This window comes from Aquila chrysaetos, chromosome 4 (assembly GCF_900496995.4).
Source record: "Aquila chrysaetos chrysaetos chromosome 4, bAquChr1.4, whole genome shotgun sequence".
Lineage (NCBI taxonomy): Eukaryota > Metazoa > Chordata > Aves > Accipitriformes > Accipitridae > Aquila > Aquila chrysaetos.
This window is the reverse complement of record NC_044007.1, coordinates 63,474,751-63,498,855: the sequence shown is the minus strand read 5'-3', so window position 1 is coordinate 63,498,855 and position 24,105 is coordinate 63,474,751. Positions and strand designations below refer to the sequence as shown.

The window sequence follows — 24,105 nt, the reverse complement described above, 5'->3', positions numbered from 1 at the left end:
TCTACATTTGCACTTACCACCTTTGAGTTCTTTCATGACTGTGCTAAGGAGTGAAAAATTTGAGAAGCATTGGTTTAGTTTACAAATATGTAGCCTCCAAAATAGCTGCCCTTGCTCACAATATTGTCTTAAAAGAAAGAACATAGAGAAGAAAGAGCAAATACAGTACATACTATTGCCAGCTATAACTATTATAGAACTGTTTTTCAGGGTGTCTAGCAAACTATGGGCTTTCTTTGAAGATCCTTTGGTATCTTTAATACAGATACAGACGTATATATGGAAGTTTCAACAAGACTACAGAGCTGAAAAATTAATCAGAACAAATTTCATTTTTGGCTAACAAGACAATAATTTGTGTGGTTTTGCACATCTATTTCACTTAGTATTTTTTTACTTAGTACTTTCCCTTTACTCTCTCCAGCAGAATAGCTAAGTCCCCTTTGTTTGTACACCTCACAAAAAATGTTTATTTATAGAAATATTTTTCTATTTTAGAATTGCTTTAGTGATTCTTCGAGCAGATTTTTATGCTTTTAAAATCTTGTGGTCATCATCTTCCAGAATTTTTACTGTATCATCAAATACTAGGAGGCAACCACATAAAATACCTTAGAATAACCCTGCTGTTCTGTACTGAGTTCTGCAAGCTTTGCTTTTACAGAGAATTATATTTCACCCCTCAAGAGGGCAGGACTGGTTTAGGGTTCCAGAAATCATTGTAAAAGAACCTGACTTCATAAACTTGAAAATAAATAACTGGAGGCTTGCTGAATAGTGCAATTGTCTTTACCTTTCCATGAGCATTTACAAGTAAAATCAGGTCTCTCATAAGTTCTATGACAGAGAACTACATGCATGTGTTAAAATTTCTTAAATATTGATAGATAGAAGTTGAATACCTATTTCTAGTCATTCAAAGACAGGAAAATGAAAAGATGTATCTACAGCTATCTGTTCAATGAATAAAAATGGACAGTTTCCCTATTTATCATTGGGAAATATGGTTTCTACATATTGTGACTACTTTGTGTATATATCCATCAAAAAAGGAGGGTTTTGTACTCACAAACAGCAAAAACTCCTTTATGTTTCAAACATCAACCCTTTGTAGTGTATACTTTGATCAAATAATTTCTTCATTTCTCATATATAGAAGAAAAGAAAGCAAAATACCTCAAAATTTAATCACAACCAGGTCTCATATCTGCACCAGGATTTTGCGGTACACATTTCGTTCATCTTGACTTCTGACCATACAGCAATTGCTCATATTCTTCACTGTATATATTGTATTTCAGATATAAAAAATTCTCTGTAATTAAGTATATTCTAGTCCAGGTATGCTAAGGAACATACCAGCTTGATCTTCCATTTTTTGAAAGAGATATTGAAACATTTGTAGACTTAAATCATTTGACTTCCAAGAGTGAGATATCTATTATTTCTATCAGTGCAAGCAACAGGTTTGACATTGACAGTGTAAGAAAGTGTCCAAACGAACCTTATGTGAAAAGCTCAAGAAACAGATGAATAAAATGTGAGAGGTTTTCTCACAAATTTGTGCATTGGAAAGAAAGAAAATACTGTAATTTTTCTGTATGACTTAAAATTACTTTTAAAAGCCTTGCAGAATCTATCCTTGAAGACAAGTTCAATAATTTGATAGCTGTGGATTTTTTATTCCAAATTTGATCTTTTAAAATAGATTTGTAAAAACAAGTACCAGTGGAATATCTTATTGCTAGTAATTAGTTTGAACTTTATGCATTTTCCCTGTTTCTATTAGATACTATCTACCTGTCTCTTACAGAAATCACTTAAGTAACAGAATTTTAAACAATTTCACCTTCTGTGCAAGTGACTTAAATTGAGAGAGTGTATGCAAACCTGTATGCATAGGTGGGTAAATAAGTTTCTGTGTGGATATGCCACAGCTGGGCAACCACATAAGATGCTGCAGTTTACTTGTAAACAAGGTCATTTATGTAAATAAATACATTCTTCTTCTTCTTTTTGAAGAGTTAATTCAGTTAACCTAAAATCCCCTTTTACCTTACAATTTTCTTTATTTCAAAAGATTTTTGAGCAATCAGGTGCCCTAACTCATTATAATTGTCCTCCTGGTTTTGCATTTAAACTCCATTCTTGCCAGCTGCTTAGAAAAGCCAGACTTGTGGTATGTTAACAGTGAAACTAAAAATAAAGAAATGTAGCATGGTTTCCATGGGCCAGGTATAGAATAGATCCCAGAGCCAGCATTCAAAACCTTTAGAGGCTCCCATGAAGACCTAGTGGATCAATTTGAAACCAGTCCTAAATATTACACATTTTTCCAGGTTGGATATATATGTTCACAGGACTCAAAGCACATCTCACCAAAACAAGTCTGTATTGTGATAGATTTGTCTAACCTCTGCTATTACCTTAGATTTGTCTTTCGACTAGTTATTTCAGTATTAGCCAATTCTGGTGTTTAGTTATTACAGAATCACAAGATAGCTGGGGTTAGAAGGGACTTCTGGAGGTCATCATGTCCAACCTCCTTTTCAAGCAGGGTCACCTAAAGACACTTGCCCAGGACCATGTCCAGATGGCTTTTGAGTATCTCCAAGGATGGAGAATCCACAACCACACTGGGCAACCTGTGCTGGTGCTCAGTCACCCTCACAGTGGAAAACTGTTTCCTGGTGTTCAGACGGAACCTCCTGTGTTTCAGTTTGTGCCCATTGCCTCTTGTCCCGTCACTGGATGCCACTGAAAAGAGTCTGGTTCCATCCTCTTTGCACCCTCCATTCAGGTATTTATAGACATTGGTAGGATCACCTCTGGCCCTTCTCTTCTCCAGGCTGAATAGTCCCAGCTCTCTCTGCCTTTCCTCATATGAGAGACCTTCAGTCCCTTAATCAGCTTCATGACCCTTTGCTGGACTGTCTCTAGTAGCTCCATATTGCTTTTGTACTGGGCAGCCCAGAACTGGAGCCAGCACTCCAGATGTGGCCTTACTAGTGCCAAGTAGAGGGGAAGGATCACCTCCCTCAACCTGTTGGCAGCACTCTTCCTAATGCAGCCCAGGATACAGGTGGCCTTATTTGCCACAAGGATACATTGTCGGCTCATGTTCTACTCGGTGTCCACCAGGACCACCAGGTCCTTTTCTGCAAAGCTGCTTTCCAGCTGGGTGGTCCCCAGCATATAGGGGTGCCTGGGGTTGTTCCTCCCCAAGTGAAGGTATTTGCATTTTCCCTCGTTGAACTTCATGAGGTTGCTGTCAGCCCATTTCTCCAGCCTGTCGAGGTCCCTTGATGGCAGCACAACCCTCTGGTATATCACCCACCCCTCCCAGTTTTGTGTCATGCTTGATGATGGTACACTTTGTTCCATCATCCAGGTCATTAATGAAGATATTAAACAGGATCGGACCCAGTATTGACCCCTTGGGTACACCACTCATTACTGGCCTCCAACTGGACTTTGTGCTGCTGATCTCCACCATCAAGGGCCTGGTTGTTCAGCCAGTTTCCAGTCCACCTCACTGTCTGCTCATCCACTGCATTTTTTTAATGGTTAAGGAAGTTACAGATTATTGCCATTTTCTTCTTAGGCCACTCTAAAGTTTCTCATTCTGCTCGTTTGCCTGTAACTCTAAATAACCTGGCACAGATCCTTGCATTTCATAAGAAGTTTCAGATGTAATTCTATGTTTCACAGAGACTTTACAGAAAAGCCAATAGTAACTAAACATTGCAGGAATCTATTATTTGTGGAATAGGTTGTAATATATCACCAAAGGGAATTTCTGGATATTATTTTGTTGGTTTTGGTCGGTTTTAAAAGAGATGTTCAATGCTTCAGGAAAGTGCCACAGAACTTCTTTTGGATGCAAGGTCTTCCATTTATATAACCTTTACACATTTTCTCATTTCTTATGAAAATTCCTGGTTTTCTTTTCTCATACTTCATTTACCCATTAAGGAGATTCCCATAAAAATATGTACATGTCTTGCATTCCCCTCAAGGCCAATTGCCTCCTATTTTTCTCTCTCATTATAGGTGATCAATCTTATTTTTCACAGCAAACTCTTCCTCTCTTGGGAGGTTTTCCTAATGGGAACATGATTTTCATCAGGACTATCTGTCTATCGAAAGATCTAGCCAGTCAGTATTTAGATATCATGAAAAGGGTTCTGACTCAGCCAGACTGATAATAACAATTTGATTGAATTACATACAGAAGAGCTGCTAAAGTATAATCTGTTTAATGGTAGACTATTTAAAACCCAAACATTTGCTGGGTAAATAGGCTTAAACATGCCAGAATTTTCAGCATCTCGAATAAGACGTTATTTACAGATTGTTGTTTTTATTATAATAATATTGGTATACTATTCATGTTTAATGAAGTGTGTCAGGTGACATAGATTTTATTTCACTATCCCTCTTGAGATGTTGAAAGGTCGCAAAAAAGATTATTTTTCAAAACTGAGCAAGATCTACCATATGTCTAGAATTTTAACAGATTGTACACATCTATGTGCATTGTTACCAATGTTACTGTATTGTTAACAAATGAGAACATACTTTCAGAATAGTTTTGTGGGTCAAATTGCATGGTCTAGATTACCCTTCAGTCTGGATTCTTGCTACCAGTGGTCCTTTATATGAGAACTCCTTTGTAGTGGTTTAACCCCAGCCAGCAACTAAGCACCATGCAGCCGCTCACTCACTCCCCCCCCACCCAGTGGGACGGGGGAGAAAAGTGGGAAAAGAAGTAAAACTCATGGGTTGAGATAAGAACGGTTTAATAGAACAGAAAAGAAGAAACTAATAATGATAATGATAACACTAATAAAATGACAACAGTAGTAATAAAAGGATTGGAATGTACAAATGATGCGCAGTGCAATTGCTCACCACCCACCGACCGGCACCCAGTTAGTCCCCGAGCAGCGATCCCCCGCCCCCACTCCCCCCAGTTCCTATACTAGATGTGACGTCCCATGGTATGGAATACCCCTTTGGCCAGTTTGGGTCAGCTGCCCTGGCTGTGTCCCCTCCCAACTTCTTGCGCCCCTCCAGCTTTCTCGCTGGCTGGGCATGAGAAGCTGAAAAATCCTTGACTTTAGACTAAACACTACTGAGCAACAACTGAAAACATCAGTGTTATCAACATTCTTCGCATACTGAACTCAAAACACAGCACCGTACCAGCTACTAGGAAGACAGTTAACTCTATCCCAGCTGAAACCAGGACATCCTTCTATGGGAGAAATCCTGTCAGGAGCTTTTTCTCCTTCTTTCTGCCTCTACTTTGTTAACGAGGTGGAGTGTTTTCAGTAAATCAGAATGATCCTTGCAAACTCAGCAAAAGGAAGATAGGTAATGGTTACACTAGACACAGTTTGGATATTAATTTGGACCAGTAGTCAAAGTAGGTTTCCTTTAAGTATCTTGCTGTCAGCACTAGATATCAACATCTGAGTACATTAACTGCAATATTTAATTATACTTAGTGTTGCTGGTTATCATATCTATCTACTGATCTACAAAACTGCTTAGCAATTAATGCTAATTGCCTACGCAGTTATATTTGCAGTCCCTTAAGTTCATGAGTATTTACTCACGATTTATATTCTGCAACTAAAAGATAACTGGGAAGAACAACAGGAGCTTGGTTATAGAGGGACAGTTTAAAAAAGTGATTTTGCAACTCCAATTTTTTAAGTCAACACATTCTGCCTCTTGAGGTTAAAATGGCTGATCTTGCTTATAGAGCACTAGACTTTTTCAGGATATTATTTGGTTATGATTCTTACTGTCCTCACTCAACTAAGGCTAGAGGGGAACAGAAGTTTTTGTGATGGGTTGGTTTTGTTTGTTTGTTTGTTTGTTTTTCTCATTTGATGCATTTCCTACTTCCAAACTTTCTCTTAATTGTTTTATTTATAGCTTTTTCTGCACTGACCCAATCCTGAAACAATAAGATCAGTTCCATGAGTAGACTACATGCCTCACACTCTACCTTGGTTTTTGTCTTGTCCAATCCTTTTGAGGCCTGGGCGCTATATATGTGGCTCAGGAGAAGCTTAATGCAGAGTGTTTGCATATAAGTGTTTATCATTGATTTCAGAAGACCAGATCCTATCAACTTTCCAGAAAAAAAGTAAAGGCCAGCAGATTTCTCTTGTGGTTTTTTTTTTGTTTGTTTTTGTTTTTGTTTTTGTTTTTGTTTTTTTTTTCTCTCCTGAAAATGAGAAAAACAGTGCAGAACATTCATTTTAGGTAGAAAAGCAGTGCAAGTGATAAAAACCATCCAGACAAGACCAGTCTATTCTGAAGAAATCATCTTCTCTTGAAATACTTTAGCCTCTTTCACATTTCTGGTTTTGGGCAGTACCTTCAAACTGGGCCAAATTTCGTGAAATGATGGTTTGTCTATGGATAGTTGTCTACTGAAGCATAGGTCTAAGACAAAACTGATTTCACCTATGTGTTATATCTGGCTCTAAAAGCATGATACAAAGCATCTCAGACAGTAAATATAATCATGCTTATCTGATTGAAAATAGCACATGTATTAGACTTATTACCTGGTTAGCACAATGGTAAATCCTTATGGTATTTATTCCAGGAAGGCCAAATGGATGCTTCTGACAAAGAAAGTGTCCCCTCTTTGTCAATAGGGATGGCAGAGTATTCATAAACACAGAATGAAGTTTAGATTTCTGTAGTTAAGTTGAGTGTTATACTGCAAAATGCAAAATAGGCAAAAGGATTCTGAATGGATCTGTAAATATATCCTCTTTCATTAGACTGATGTATTAAAATATCATGTGGTTAGCTGTGCGATGTTCTTGCTTGCTAGTGTATGCAGAAATATTTTTGAACTCACTCTTCTGAAAGAGAGACATAGAGAAAAGCAGGATTTTGTAACAGAAAAAAAAGAACTTGGTATGATAGTATCAATAATTTCTGCATTAATAGTGTGTTGCCATAGTTTTGAAACATTTCTCATTTCCAAGAAATACATGTATAATTATATCACTGAAGTACATTGTCAAATTTTAGCACATTGACATTATAGCCAAGATATTGAACAAAACTAATTTTCTCTTTCTCAATTTTTAAGATCCAGATTTTAAGGACCTTGGCATTTTGAAACCATTGCCAGGTTGGTATGTTGTTTTGTTTTTTTTTTATCTTGGAGGCCTTTGCACTCTGCTGTAGAAAATATTTTTGTTTGCTGTTCAGGTTTCATTTTTTCTGGTATTTTGTTATTCAGTTTGTGAGTTTGAGATGGGAGGACCTGAAGGAATTGTGGAATCTGTACAAATTGTCAAAGAAGGAAAAGCTTCTGAAACTGAAGCAGTAGACTGTAAATGGTACATCCGAGCACCACCCCGATCCAAGGTCAGTCCTTTATCCACTTGCTGATTTGCCATTTAATTTAAGAAATTGACTTTTCTAATATGTTGTGCATTTCTTAGTACAGTCAGATCTTGTTTAATAACTTTACAGCTTGAACTTGTAAACTATTTTTTTCCTTCTGCTGTGGAAGGGTAATTTGTCACCTCAGCCAAAATAACCTTCGTTCTCTATAAATAATGATGTGGGCAGCGTTAATGTGCTTTTTGTGCCATAAGTAATTTTCTTAAATTCATCTTTAATTTTCCTCATATTTTTAAAGAATCAATGTGTTTTCTTAAGTGGGAGGTAATCTTATCACTTTAGTTTTCAATATATTTCAAATACGTAATATAGAGACTACTAAGGGAACACTGCTGGCTCCCTAAGGTCTTCATTGTTTCTCATCTGGGAACTGTGAAAATGGAGCCAAGGTAAATTCACGTTCCTGTGTATGAGACCTTTAGTTCCTTTGGTTTAGAGCCACAGACAAAAAGAGATAGTGTTCTCATTTCTGTCCCACCAGAGTCAGCAAGCCATGCCTTTGTAACAAACAGGAGAGGGTTGCGATGAATTGAACAATTCTTTTCTTGGATTCTCTTTGAGTTCCTCTCCTATCTGTGGCTTATCAGTTATTATATGGATTAATTGTTGCTGGCTACATTACTCTTTCTCCTCTCTTTGCAATTGGAACAGCTTTGTGTCTCCCACCTACTTTCATTCACTGAGTTAAAGACAACTCCATGTTATATTTTTTTCTAGATGTCTTTTATTGAACAGGAAAGGTTTTACAAGGTAGGATTTATATATCCAATAATCTCTGCTATCTTTAAAGAGATAAGGGTTTTTTTGTGTAATCTCAGAGCAGACTGTACTGAATATATCTAACTGTTTCAGCATTTAGTATTGAATAAGGAGGAGGAAGGGTTTCCAGAAGAGAAAAAGTCATTAGTATCAGCATTTTTCTATTGTGAAAGTTTAGGAGAGTAGTTGAATAGTTGGCTCATAAAGACTACAGATAAATTATTTCCAGAATATACTTTAATCTCTTTTTTTTTTTTTACTTTTGGATAAATTCAATATTCATAGAGGTTTTCAATTAAGTAAATGAGTTTCCCACTTTGCTGCAGTAAGTAGCTATAGACATGAAATGACTGAACTGATGAATTATTATTGCATATTTTATATACTTAGGTATTAATAGTAAGAAAACAGGTATTATTATTGCATATGTTATATAGTCAGGTATTAATAGAAAGAAAACAGGTATTATTATTGCATATGTTATATACTTAGGTATTAATAGAAAGAAAACAGGTAAACACAAAACTAGAATTGTGCTCATTAGAATCAGTACAACTAAATAAGCCAATAAAATTGTCCTATAGTCTTAATTTCAGTTTATGCTTGGTTAGTCAGATAATGTCATTGTGATATTCTTACTTTATCTAACTCTAACGTTCTGTATGATTCAAAGTCCTGCTAGAAATATTTACTTACCTGTAGGATTTATCCACATTTCAGTCCTGATGTAAAAATACAAACTGTGTAGCTGCATGACCGTAAACACAGTGTGTAACAGAAGAATGCCACACTACCAATGTTAATAGAGGATTAAAGACTGTTTCATTCTTCATGAACTTCTGTACCTGCATTTAGTTGTGTATACCAAGAAGTGTATACCAGCTGAAGAGCATCTGGAAGGGAGAGTGATGAGAGAGTTCTAGAAAACCTGTGGAAACACTGGAAGTTATTTAATGTCATCTAGAAGATTTTGTGAAGGAGCATGATACCAGATAATAAAAGGCTTATACAATGAGGAAGGAATGCTGTGTTGTCCATGTCTATGGGATAAGCCATGGTCCTGCACTCTGAAAGAAAGATTCAGGTTAGATACCAGGGAAGAAAATTTCAAACAGCAGGGAGAGGATTAGGAATGATTGGTTAAGGAAGTTTGTTCAGCCAGCATTGCTATCCGTCTTAAAGTGCAGGTTAGGTAATGAAACATTACTAATTCTACCTATCTTTAGGCAGAGGGGTGGGGTGGGTCATCTCTTGATAAATCTTGCTGCTCCCATCTTACAGAATTCTCTGGGTAGAGAGATAGGGCAATATAAAAGCATATAAATCAGTGTTTCCTAACATGTGGAGTTGAAAGCTTTTTCAGCAAGCCAGGAAAAAAAAAACCAGTTTTCAAGCCTAGATTCATCTTAGAGGGCTAAGTCCAATTTAGCACTTGAACTGGATTCTGTTGTCCATATTTTACAGTCAGCTTCCTTTGTGCTTATCTAACCTTGAACTAGCGACATATTCAGTACAATCATTCAGTGACATCATTCTAATTTATGGCAGCTTGCACCTATGAAAGCAGGCTCTCCTGCTAAGAACAGTAAGAACTCAGCAGATGTCTTTAAATCCACATGTTCCTGTACTCTGGGCTGCACACTTTGTTGCTGGGAACTATGCCTAAAAGGCCAGAGTTTCTCAGACAGGGTTTAGGTTGGATCTTTACATCTTTAGTTTCTTAATTAAACTGTGCCAGAATGTGGGCTGCTTGCAATTTCATTTGGCTTAAGCTCATCCAATCTAAACTGTCTGCAGAAGCAAGATGCAAGTCCTTTCCTTGGTTTGCAGTTCCAGATTCAAGCCAAGTCTGAGCTCAACATGTGAGCAGTGAGATCAGTCAGGGAGTATGAACTTGAGATGTCTATGCCTGAGCTTCAAACTGACAGTCTGGGTGTAAGGTTGCTGCTATCCTCAGCAAGCTGGAATGGGACAGAGAACAGCACGTTTCTTGCACACACTTAAATAGAGCCATCACTGATTACCTTAGAGCACAAAAAATAAAATGCTGACAATGCATGCAGAACTGAAACTTTTGGGAAGTGCAGAAGACAGCAGAAGGCAGTTTAAACACGACTTCAATCTATACACACACCTGGAGCCTTATATTTGACAGTGGCTGGTTGCAAAGTGTGTGTTTCTTGTAATCATTCGAAGTCAGTTCCTGCTGAGTAAGATAGCTGTGAATCTGGAGTTCAGAAATACTGTGGGTTCCGCACTTCATGTAGAAGCTGACTTCAGTTGGTAATCAGAGCAAGAATGGGAAATCAAGAGAGCTGCTGATCGAATGTGCCAACCCACCCAGAACAGTAAAGACCTGGAGGAACCTCCCCATCCCAAAATTCTTCACTGTAGAACAAAGCCCAGAGGAGGAAGTGAATAAGCTTATTGTGCTGGGATTTGAAAAACTTCAGAGATATCATTGGCTACAGCAGTGGATAGGCAAGGAATCTCTATTTATGAATAGAAAGCAAGAAAATGAAAAGAATGATAGTATTTTCTCACTTTCTGTTAAGGATGAGATGTTGGAGCATAATATCGACAACAAGCATTTTTCTATATTGGATGTGTTAGCAGAGTTTGACAAGACCCCCCAGGAAAACAGAACACATGTTTGTGCTCAGGTAGCGCTCCCTTTGGTGGGTAACTTTCCCAGCAAGATACCATTGTATCATTCTTGTTCCCCAAGAGGTTTTGTAGAAAAAAACAAGACAGCAGAATTTGACAGTAAAAGTAACAAAACATGTACAAAGATGGTGTTCTGATGCTTGGAAAAAACAGTAAGCAGTGCTTATAATCAGAAGCTCCGGGCAACTCGGGAAAGAGCATCCAAACTACAGATATACAAGCACTAATTTGAATCCAGTCCAGTGGAAGTCATCTATTCAGGAGGAACGAGCAAGAGGTACATTTAGACTGAGCAAATAGTGAGGCTACCCTCCACATGTACACTACAAGAAATAAAATGAAGTTGTAAGCTAGTTAGACAAAGTGATGCTTAATTCTCCTGCCCCACCTGAGCATGCTGCTGAGTGAAGAAGATATCTTTACAGGTTATAGGATGCAAGACTTAACAAAAAGCTTAAGAAACTGAAAGGATTAATTAGTGAATATCTAGTTTGGACATGTTACTGCAGAGGAGAGCCGGGCAGGCCCGGCCATGGCAGCTGGGCTGTGGTGGGGGCTGGGCTCACCCGTGGCCATGGGGCCAGCCCCAGCTTCGGCCAGGCAGCAGCTCGGTGATGCGGGAGGCTGGGGTGGTGAGGCGCGAGGCCAGGCGCGAGCCAAAAGCCCAAGTGGGACCAAGACACTTGCATATTTACAAAGGATAGGTATTGCTACCTGGTAGAGGCTCTAAATCACTTCTCACTGTTTTCATGGTGGACCTTGTATGCACGTACCTGACCAAATAGAGAGATGGTTTTGGTTCCAGGTGCCTGACTTCGGACTGACTGTAGTCTGGAGAGAGACTGGGTTGTTGGGCACGCATTGCCTAGACAGTTGGGAGGAAACGCGTGGTGAAGCACATTGCAGAGCTACAAGTCTGTTTAAACCAATCTGACTAAACCAAAACATTTTCTGTTCTCACGCGTGAAGTGGAAACTTTTGCTCGTGGATGAAGACCTGCAATAAAAACAGTTTAAGCTGTCAGCACTGGCAGACTAGCATATCCCTAATTCTTGGAGGCTTCTTAATCAGGTGTAGAAGAGAAGCTTTAAGCAGTACACTAAAATTCAATAGAATCCATTTGAGTGGTAATTCCTGAAATTTTACAAAAAAATTAAATTTAGAGACTGAAAAACCAATAGCCAGAGACACTTTCACAGACTTCAGATGAGCTCCATCTCTGAAGAAGCTCTGAAGCTTCCTAACGTACAGATACTGCAAATAATATTATGAATGAAAAAAACCAACATATTTATAGGGCATCCCTGGAAGAATGTGAACAAATTATGTTTAAACAAGTAGAAAATAGTGTTTACATATGTTAAACAATTAAAATCACTTATTTGAAACAGTTTTGTTAGATGAAGACATAAGACAAGCATGTGTGTAGAATCTTGTATGTGGAATCTCTTCTAGCAGGCGTGGTAATACACATGCCAGAGTAGCACTGAGAAAAAAACACTTTTAAGTTAGCATGAATCTATTCCATTCAGGTATAGAAATATAACCAACTGCAGCAACCTCAAACAAAGAATTTTAGGAAAAGTGATAAAAAGAAGCTACTGGTAAAAGTAATAAAACACCTGCCAAAGAGAACAGCAGAATCAGGATGTGATCTACAGTTTTCAGTGTTAAAAAGCAGAACAGCACCAAGGAACTGTAAAGGTTGTCACTTGTGAGCATTTTGCCACTGTAAGAGAGAAAAATGAGGATGACTTGACAGTTAGAATAAATGTCAGTTACTGGGGACTCACAGAAATCTGAAGAAACAAATAGGACAAGGCAAAGGAATCCAAAGAGCTTCACTTGTCCAGGAAGAAGGTATTTGATGTCTGAGCCTGGCTGTGAATCACAGGCTGTTAGAAGAAGTACCGTATAAGGTTGTCACCTTTGACAGACAGTATTCTCCAAGCCTTAGGAGAGAGGAAAATACAAGGTGTGGAGTTCTCTGTTTGCACAACATGGTCCCAGCTTAGGAACAGGAGGCCCAAAAATGTCAAAAAACCCCAAACAAACAAAACTCCACACAGTAACACTTTTGGGCTGAAATAATGTTGATTAAAAAAAAGTTTAGGATCCAAGCAACAGAACAGGCTACTTGAGAAGACAGATTCAAGTATTGTTAGTAATATGCCTTTTAGGCTGGTATAGTTGTTGTCTTCTTGCCTTGAAGAAGATTAATTAGCGTTGCACAATCATCTGCTTTAAAAAATGGAACCTCCCAGGCCTAAATATTGGAGGTATCATCTTGAAAGTCCTTTGTTAATCACATAGAGCTGAACAAGATGCAGAATAAAGCAGGCACTGTAATTGATCACTGAGCAATGGGGAAAGACGTAGGACCATTTCACCCAGTCCTGTGCTTACAAGAGAATTGACTGAACCTCGGAGCTGAATGTGCGAAATCTGGACGTTAGGCCCTGATGAAAAGGAGGTTTCTGTCTTACGTCTAAATTACTTTTGGCAGTTGAATGATGGCATTTTGTTTGTTTGGTTTGGTTTTAAGGGACTGAATGTCTGTGTACATATATTAAGTCTGATATGCTGGGATATGGTTTGAAGCTTTTCCTGACTGGCCTGATCAATCATGTTGTCAGCCCTAACCTTCAGTGATTGATTAAAAAGCAGAACTCATCAAAAGTGATTCACTACGAAGAGATTATGATCTGATCATTTTACTGAGGTGATATATTATTCATAGTTTCCAATCATCTCTTTTTTTTTTTTTTCTAATATATGCGGTCAGAGATTTCTGTTGTTTTCAAATTTAAATAAAAAAATAGTAAAACTTAGCCTGCATTTCCTTTTTCATTATTATGATGACAATACAAACCTTAAAGGTGACAAGACAATTATTTAAAATGTAATGTGACTGAGTGTAAATTATATATGCCACAGTTGCAGTGAGGCTTTATCAGTTTTGTTGCTAATGGCATTGGCATTTGCAGTGACATCTCGAAACTCAGTAAAAGCTAATACTTGTGCACTAGCAACCTGTTCTTCTAAGTAATGTGGAACCAATGATTTGAGGAAAGTGTCTTATTAAACCTTTACAACAAAAATGTGAAAGAAGAAGATATGTTAGTTATGCTGCTTCTTTCAAATAAGATGTTCTCTTCAACAAGAATGTCCTGATTATGCTAATATAATGTGTCAGTATCTATGGAAATGTTATCATCCCGAAAGCTCCCATTGGCATCAGTGAAAAATGCTTAACGAAGGCAGATGGTGGCATTTGAGTTTGTGACCTCTTTTTTGTTCATTTGTTTTCTTTTGGGGGAGCAAAGTTTCTTATCCACTGCTGGTAGAAGTAATGACTAAGATCTCAGTAAATGAAATAAATGGAAATATTGATATTTTTTCTCTCACTTTGTGCTAGATTTGTTTTAGTGAGATCCACATACCAGTGAAAGTAATGAGAATATTGCCACTGATTTCAGAAAACGATGTATCAGGAACATTTTGCATTAGATAACAGTTTGTCATATTATCAGTTTTATGCTTTCCCCGGGGAACTCAATTTATTAGTCATTTTCTTCTGCCAGTGTGGGTCTTACAGCCAGTGACAGGAACAATGGCAAATATATAGTAATAAAACCATAAAAATTGGCAGAGGTGTGCAGATGCAATTAAATTATTCCAGCTCTTTAAAATAAAATCTGATCCAATATCAGGTTGTCATTTTGTGTAATCAGTTTCCAGTTTTTAAAAATGCACTGCAGTCTTAATCCATAGGTCTGATCCAAATGAGTAAATGGAAAGATACCCACTGATTTCAGTCAGCTTTGAATCAAGTCCTCATTACTTTATATAGAGTTCTGGGAATAGTCATCTCCAAAGAAGACTATGAGAATGAAACTCCAGCTCACCCCAGAATATCAGGAATTTATTTTCTCTAATTTATGAAACTTCATGCCATTGGAGAAGGTGCCATCTTTCTTCTGAAGGATGGACATAGATTTTTAAGTCAAATATTTCTTTCCAGTGGTTCCAGTACCTATCAAGTCTATATATGTTATGTTCTTAGCTGAATTTACCACACACAGGAATGAACTGGTATGACCGACAGCAGAATTCAGGCTTGGGAAGAACTGAAAGTGCTGGCTTCTTCACTGAAAAAACTCAAATTGAAATGCTAAATTATTGTTCTCCCGGTTCCTTCTCAGCATTTGTAACTGCTGCTCTAAGAAATATTTTCTTCTTTTATAAGGCTAGCGTGCCACCAGAAACTAGAGAATGTCAAATGATAAGCCCATAGAAATAAGACTTTGGCTGTACTGTTACAGGAACAATCTGTTTGAAAAGATCAGGAATAATTGATGAATGCTGGAAATTGCTGTGAGAGCTGGTATTTTATAACCACAGTGAGGATTAGCACACATTTCTTGTAAGAATGAAAAGGGATATAAATTACATCTCAATACTGAAATGGGATACTCTATACAAGATATATGTGTGCTTATATATACGTATACACAGATACATATGTACATATAAATGTAGAGATATATATATAAAAGAGCAGGGCAGAAATAGAGAACAAGTGAGGAAGCATAAGAGGTCTTTCCCCCATTAGGTAAAGTATAGTTTTACTATTGTTCTGCAGTCAGACTAAGATAATTTTTTTCTGGAGTAGGTAAGAGCTTTCCTGAAGAGTGGAATAACATAAAAATATGACATATGTACACTGCATTACATCTGTGTGGTCTATCATATCTATATATGGCATATTTTAACATACAGATGGTATACATACGATACGCATATAAAAGTAATGATCCATGACAATAACATGTCAGAAGCCTTCTGTGCTTTCCTGTGAGACATTTATCTGACATGCTTTACTTTCTGGAAAACAGTCATGTGTATACAATATTGCATATAATCAGCCGCAGAAGGTTTTTATTGCATTACCTGTGACAAAGTTGGCAAGCACTGAAGCGCCCATCTGAAGCAGGCTGCTTCTGTTAGCAGAGGAAAAAAAAGCAAGGTGCACCTTTAGCTCCCCGTTGTAAGTGAAATGTTATGCAGGGATGGACTATGGACTATCCAGCTTCACATGAGAGGCTGGGTGCCAGGGTTTCACAGTGATGAGGTTTACCTGACAGGCTAAGGCAGTCAGGTATCAGCAAGACAGAAATGCTCTAAGTAGCTGGAAAGCACCAAGAACAAGAATTTGGAGCATGAGAAGGAATAAAGGGTCGGGTGCCTGAGCACCTGGGAAAGGGAGGAAGAGAGTAGAGAATGAAAGAGGGACTTGTAAAGGGATGTAGCCAGTGCAGAGGAACTTCAGAAATGCATTTTCTGCATTCGACAAATCTTCAGAATTCAAAACAAGCCTTTAAGTACGACTTCGCCAAGGAAGTAAGTGAAGGTTTAGCAGGAATGGAAGCTGCATGTGCCCCAGTAGGAGAGAAAATGGCAAGACATTTCAAGACAACACATTTATAAAAAGTGGTGGCTACTGTGAGACAATTTCAGCAATGCCGGGTGACTGAACTCTAGCAATTTTTCATTCTACTGCAGGGGTGGAGTGCCCAGTAAATGAAACAAAAAACACTATAAAAAGTATTCCCTGATATAAGATATTGCCATCTGAATATTACTTTGTGTATTGCTGTTAACTGTTCCATTTTGTAGAGATCAATACAAGCGGCTTCCTTAATTTATAGTATTTAAAGGCCAGGACACATGGTGAGAGTAGAATTCACTTAGCTGCAACTGAATTGAAATATATTCCTCAGAGTTCTTCTGGATAATGGGAATGTTGGAACATAAGTAAGGATTACTGTAAGAAATAACATACTAGAAAAAGGTGAGGCAAGCAAAATGAAACTTAGTATACCAAATTTCATATAATAGTAAAAATTCTTTTACAAATATTCCTTTCAGAGAGACCAGTTGCAAAGCGTAACAAGGAATGGAAAGGTACCATAACATACTACCTGAAAAGGCTCATTTCAAAATCCGTGCTATTATTAAACAGTGGCAGATTGCTTAATAGCACATAATTCTTAAACCATAAGAGCTTTAATATATTAATGAGGTGAAGTGGTGAGTCCTATTGCTACTAGGATATGCTATGTTTGTGTGCTTTATGCAAATCCAGAGAAGCTTTTTCAGCAATTGTTCCAGGCATGTAAAAAACTACCTGAAGTTAATAAGATTGTTTGTAAAGAAGTATATCTGATGTCTAATACAGTGGATTTTCTTTTTTGTTATTTTTTCAAGTGAAGATGCATATAGCTGGATGCTGGATGTATTTACTGGCTTTTTATGTTATTTCTGCCCTACTTCACCTTTCTGTATCATTCTCCTGAAGTCTCCTGGGTATGCTTGGCAGTTTGATTATGTATCATGTGTCTATTGAAAATATTACTTGCCTTCTCTGTTACTGGAATATTTGATGTTTCTTGTATTATCGGTTGCTTTTAAAATGAGTGTTTTTTTCCTATAAAAGTCCGTATAGAGTTGAATATAAAATAATAGCATTTTTTCCTCACCCCTGCGTCTTTTTGGGTAGATTTAAAGAGTTCTTTGCAAAGGGCAATACATCTATTACTTTTATGAGAGAACTTAGCTTGTATGCAAAAGACATTTCCTAAAAAGCTTTCTAGGTTTCTGGCGGTTTCCACAAAATACGCTTGATTTCACCCCTGTTAAATTATGAAGATATATACCATAAGGCTTTGTTTAGAAAAGCTGAGATGGTGACCACATTGCTTGAGGAAACATAAAAAGATTAATGATTGAGTTCTGTCTGGCTCCCAGATTCTCACTTCCTGAATCGGTGTAGCTGAGACATATCACAAAGATGACACATATTGACTCTGGGGAGGGAGCAGCAATTATTTGCCTTATTATTTTCCATGTCAGGCAAGTAATAGAGCAATATTGTGCCAGCCAGCGAAAGAAGAAATTTCTAGCTTGTCTGTCCTGCAGCTTGAAGGACTGTTGTATATACTTCTCAAGGACGGCTATATATTTGGAAATTAGGATCTAGATCTTCCACTAGATTCTACTTTGAAGCAAGACAAAATACCTGGAAGTATAAACAGTGCCCAGTTTCCATATTAATGCCCTTCCAGGGAAGTGGCCTATAGATCATGAGCTCCAGAAAAATTATGTTGATGGTGGTGGTATGTAGTCTTTCTCCCACAAGGTAGAGCAAAGGTATTTAATGTTTGTTTAGTCATTCTCAAATGTCTGTACATGTTGCATTTGTTGTTTGCTTGTTTCATAGATCTATTTGCGATTCTTGGACTATGAGATGCAGAATTCCAATGAATGCAAAAGGAATTTTGTAGCTGTCTATGACGGAAGCAGCTCCGTGGAGGATTTGAAAGCAAAGTTTTGCAGCACCGTTGCTAATGATGTAATGCTGCGGACAGGTCTGGGTGTAATCCGCATGTGGGCAGATGAAGGCAGTCGAAACAGCCGATTCCAGATGCTCTTCACATCTTTCCAAGAACGTAAGACCCTAATCAATATGTCCGCCTTTCAGTTTGTTAAATGATACAAGTCCCTAAAACTGTTAATGTTTTCTTTGTGCAGAGTAGTCACTGAAGAATGTTCCCAAACAAGCTATGTAAATATTCAGAACAGTTTTTATTCCAACCATTTATAGTGTGCAATAATTTGTAATGCAGTAGATAGAGCACAGGATTCAGAGACAGGAAGACAGGTACAAGTAGTCACGACCTGTCTAGTTGTATGACTGTGACTTTTATCTGATCCCCAAGCTACCGGGCTGCTATGTCTCAGTTTTCCCATATATGACATGGAAAACAATAGAGCTCTGAAGGTTTTTATCAAGCCTGATCCTTTTCTATTAATTTGATTTTTAGATCTCATTATGATGGGTGTTTGAAAAGCACCTTATGATTATTTTATCACAGATGATGGGTGTGTTTGTGCATATTCCAGAATGCATATATCAATAAACGTATATGTCAGATATTGTTAAGCAAGGAATTTAGGGTTTTTTTGTAGTAAGAGAAGTTTTGTAGAAGCCTTACAGGATATTTTGGTTAATATTCTGTCTACGCACCTTGCCTGCATTCATATGTTTATATGATTTCTAGACTCAGATAATAAGCAAAACAGCCTTTGAAAGAAACAAAAGGTAGTTCTAGCCAGTTTAAAAAAATAAACAAACCACAAAAAACCCTCAACAAAACCCAATAACCCCATTCACTTAAAATGGGTAATCACAGGTAATCACCTGTGAAAGATACCGATTTGTTTTCTTTGATGAAAATAATGCATATTTGGTCCCTTGAGGAAGGAGTATACACATTTATTTTCACATGCTGATTCATGTTGATTTTTAATGTATTTTTTGGTTTGCACATCACATGTCTGACAGGCAGATTTCTGTGTCGCTGTCAGCAGTTGGAATGAAGGCACAATCCTACCAAACACATTCTTCATCTGTATTCTGTGTGTGTGTACCCTGCAACGACGCAGTAAGACTCTGTTGAGAACAGCCTCCGTAATTCCTTAATTATGGCTCTGATTAAAAATTTCTGACAGTCTACATGCCTGAAACTGCATACGCCACTGTACTCTCACACTGCAGCCTTAGGGTGGATTATATTTTTCTTGTCTGTAAATCAGGCCAGGGCCTAAAAGATATTGAGAACCCTCAGTTGAGATGATACTGCCCTTTTCTCATTTCTGCAACTGGAGATGTCTTGAATATTCAAGATCTGATTCATTTTTTTCACAAGGCATCCTGATCTGTTACCTTAGAAACAACTGCACTGGAGGTTCACAGCATATAAAGAACTGGAGAGTGAAGCACTATGATGACTAACTTGAAATGAAGGTTTGAATAAGTGTGTGTTTGCAAGGCTTTCATATTTTAAAGGAAAATAAGGAAAAATGTGGTTTTTTCTCATATAGTATTCCTAATATATTTACCTGACATGCTACATCTTACCAGCTACTCCGTTCCTGTAAGCAGACGATAGTTTATACTGCAGGGTATTCTGACTGGGAAGTTGAAAACATTAACATGATGTGTTTTCTGTAAATTTATTCTGAACAGTCATTGCACGCTAAAAGCTGAAAATTTATTAAGGGCTAAATTGTGCTTTGAGATATGTATACACAGCCTGCTCATAAATAGCAGAAGCAACTGCATCTGTGGTTTTAATGCTGGGAATTGACTTTAAAGATATAAAGGTGATGCAGATTGTACTTTCTGTGCCATGTCAGTTGTCTGTAAGTGCTGCCCTATGCCGCAGACGGGTGCTGGCTGTCAGGAGTCAGCTGGAGCAGATGTCCAGCGTGCGCACTGCGAGACACAGCTCAGAGCATGTAACTGCAACGTCTTTCAGCAGTCTGTGGGAATAATTAGATGATCTGCATGGAAGAGAAGGAATGTCAGACCTCATTCAGGGAGATGTGCATCAGGGAACAGACACCTGTGTCTCTACTTGGGGACAAAGAAAGAAGAAAAAAGCTATTTTGTTCACCTAGAGCTGAGAAAGAAACAAAATTTATGTTGTGGTTATATGCATGGGAAAGAGTGACAAAGTAAAATTCCTGTCTTTACCGTTGCTGTGGGAATGACCGGGAGGTGTTGCGATATGTAGCTCCCCAAGTTCCTCTCCTTAGTGTGAAGTTGTCGAGATTGTGAGTCTTCCCTTACACAAAGCTCTGTGAACTGGAAGTGCTTTTTTGTGGAAACAGGCTACTTAGCCTGAGGAACATTTTCTTTCTGTGCAAGTCTGTTCAGTGTTAATTCTTGTTATAGAGCTGTTTCCTGGGGACTTGACATTTGTGTAGAACAGAGAAATTTTGAAGACATTTCTTATATGATTATTTTCATGCGGCTTGATCAGTGTGCTCCACTTACTTACATTTGAAATACATGTCTTCTTTTGTTGGCATCTAAAAAGTGGTCTTACAAGTTTCCAAACCTCTAGCAGTGATGCTCTGCAGAGCAGCAGTGCTATAAATATGTCTGAAGGAAAGGCATACAATGCAAGAAGTTGTTAAATTTCCTATGCCAGAAAATCAGTAATGATTCTCACAACATCAAAATAGTAGTAGAGCTCTAAGTAACACTTAATAACCAATTAATTCATAATAGCTGGTAATTTAGAGTGATGATCTGATATTTCATGATCAGTATTATTAGCTGTTCTAACTATCATTATGGGTTTTGTCTGCTTATGTCCTTACCTTTTTAATCTTTACTATATCTTCTAAGCATATATATCTAATCATATTTTTGTGTATGGTAGTCACTGCCTACAATAGACTTTAAATATCCAATAAATTAATTTAAGAATCAGATAAAGGAAAACAAGAAAGCTGCTATCATCAAAAGGTGTCTGTTCTTCTGGTAAGAAGACTTGAAAAATGAGTCTTTGTTTTTTCACCCGCTGACTAACTGTTCATTTCATTTTCCATGACTCTGAGAGTGATCTCCAGCCTGATTAATGACAGACATGCTACACCTACAGCTTCTTCAAAGAGCTGCTCCTGAGCAGACACACCTACGCTTTAACCTAAAAGCAGATTCGTAGAAGCAGGGTGTATGGGATAAGAGAAAATCCCTCTGTATGCGCAACAGGCAAGACATTCGTTCTCTCACCTCTGACTGCTATTTGGTAGCACTGCTTCCTTCTCCATCCCTAGCCCTGCATCACAAACTCCAGATCAGAAAAATACCATTCCTTCTCTTATTTTGTTGCCCCTTTGAGCTCTAATCCTGTTTTCAAAGCCCTGTCACATGTGGCTTTTCTAAAGAAGCACAAGTTCTATCATTTTCTTTTTATTAACAAAACCTGTATTTGGATAGAAATCTAGAGCCGTGTTTAGAAGAGTAGTGCATAGCTTTATTGAGTAACAGCACTCAAGACCTTGTTTACAGCCAGAATCCCTGAAGATGCTCACCCCAACATGGGCAGTTCTCTAATGGGGAAAAGGCACTACAGGTATGCAGTATTAAGGACTGTGTGTGTTGTGGTAATGCAAAGGGAACTCCTGAGAAAGGGAACAACAAAGCGATAAGTGCAACTCATGCGAAGAGATGGTTTCCCTTTGCAAGGACTTAGGAGTGTAAATAGATTGCTGGTTTTGCTCCTTGCTTCCACACTAATATAGGAAAAAGAAAACTTTGGGATTGCCTCCTTACTGGTGAGCACTCATCTGTGATTTTCTTCCCCTCTGCGCTATTTGCAGCTATCTCTAGTGAAAAACCCTCACTGGCTAAGCATCCCAATGACCCTCTGACCCTGAACAAAATAACTGTTTGTGGTGCCTAGAGTGTATAAACTGAACACAGACTGGAGCTCTGAGCACATGCTCCTGAGCTGCCAATCTCGAGTGGGTTCATATATCAAAAAAACCCCATGAAACCACATATAGGAGTATTTTAAAGACCAGATTATCGATGTGCATCTGGTATTAAATATCTGTAAAAGTTACATTTATCTTGAACAGAGCTGTCTGAAGGTGGCTGAGCGGGAAAATTCGGTATTAAGCACATTTCATTTTCAAGTTTCTAAGAGCTGTATTTTAATAAGATTTTTTTTTCATTAGTGGCAAATGAAAAGATAAGTAATTTTACTTTAGGTAATATCCTTGTAGTGTGTGGTACTAAAACCATCTTAATAATTTTATAATTTTCGTAAATAAGTGAAACAGTCTCTCAGTATGACTGATGAACTGTTCCTTGGAGAGGCTGAGAGAAAACTTCTTCCTCTGTTTCAAGGATGATTCAAGGAACACCTAAAAAATTTCATTTTTCTTTCTCTTGTGAAGGAAAACAAGCTCTATTTTTCAGTAAGAAACAGTGGGAAAATCCAAATGATCTATACTTAAAGAATTCATATGCAGAGCGTGATGCAATGAGCTATCCTGAGTGCGTGAGGAGTAGGTGTGAAATGTCTAACAAGTTTGCTGTAAAATATTTCTCACATCTAGCCATTGTTAAGATGTCAGAATTTTCCCATTCACCCTCAGGAGAAAGCAAGACCTCTCAAAAATGCTATGACAAGAAGGGAAGAGGGGAAAAGAGAGAAGCCTAAAAATAGCAAGTAGGACAGGGCATTCATCTAAGATTAGGGAGTCACGGACTGAAACCCTTGTCTTGAAACAGGCTCAAAGGGTAAATCCACACGGTTCAATGAAGTACGGTGTAGACACCCAAGCCAGCTTGCTCAGAGCTAGTTCACACCCTAGAAGCAAAGGAGTTGCACTAACTCTGCATGGTGCTGAGAAACAGTGTAAGTGCGCTGGGGAAAGCACTGCACTGAAATGGAACAGCCAGGCTTCACACCAGGTCCGTAACAAGTCAGCTTTTGGCTTCATCTTGTAAACATGTTTTGACCTGGCTGTGTTTGCATTTTATACCCAAAGTATCCTGTAATGCCCAATAAAATGGTGCTCAACACACACAGATAATGTATTTTATTGTTAATGTCATAACATCACAATAGTACAATAATTATTCATAACACACAGAATATTTAATTGCTGTAGTGCTTTACAAATATTGTTATTTTATAGTATAAATGTCCATGTATTACTCGTGATTATTTATTTATTGTCTCAGTGAAAGCAGTATTTTTTAAAATATAAAATATGACTGCTTATTTCATGTTTGTAAACATGGCGTATGGAAGAACTATTAACGCTCTTTTTGTTTCTCTGCCTTAGGGCTATTCAGGATTAAAAGAATTTGTGATAATTTTGCCTTAATAAATGAAAAAGTATAGATTATTGGCTCCATGTGTATTCCCAAAACCTTCCAGTAGTAAGAAAATATAGACAAATCTATTGGCTCAATTTTAATAAATTTTGAGAGCAGTAACCTTCAAATACTAACCTCAGGGTTTTTTTAATACTGTGATGGTAACCTTCTGGAAATATGATCATTATAACAATCCCCTAACTTGTACTACAAACAAAATATATTTACATGCCAGATGACAGAAGTAGGGTTATTACTATAGGATTTTTTAAAGTACAGGTTTCCTAAACCTGAAAAAAACTCTGCGATATCATGTCTATTCCTGTTAACCCACTTGCTTATATATCTTCTAGGATAAGTGCACCATCTTGTGTTCAGTATAAATACTTGTTGCAAAGCAGATGTTACATTATAATTAATTCAATAACTATAAAATCTGTTTGTATATTAAGATACAAGGTATCCCTACACATACGACA

At 37.7% G+C, this 24,105-nt stretch overlaps 1 protein-coding gene across 7 annotated transcripts in view; it reads left to right on the top strand.

Annotated features, from left to right (window-relative positions):
- NETO1 (neuropilin and tolloid like 1) overlaps positions 1 to 24,105 on the top strand; it is a 69,329-nt gene that overhangs the window by 32,788 nt on the left and 12,436 nt on the right. For 5 of the 7 annotated variants that reach the window (XR_003923016.2, XM_030011778.2, XM_030011777.2 and 2 more), the window contains exons 5-7: positions 7,130 to 7,171; positions 7,283 to 7,410; positions 18,158 to 18,386. Coding sequence is in view for 6 of the 7 variants with exons in the window: in XM_030011778.2 (XP_029867638.1) it covers positions 7,130 to 7,171; positions 7,283 to 7,410; positions 18,158 to 18,386 (399 nt within the window). In the remaining variant the exon portion in view is untranslated. Of the gene's footprint in view, positions 1 to 7,129; positions 7,172 to 7,251; positions 7,411 to 18,157; positions 18,387 to 24,105 lie in introns of those variants that run through there. The other 2 variants (XM_030011780.1, XM_030011782.1) reach the window with 2 other exon arrangements.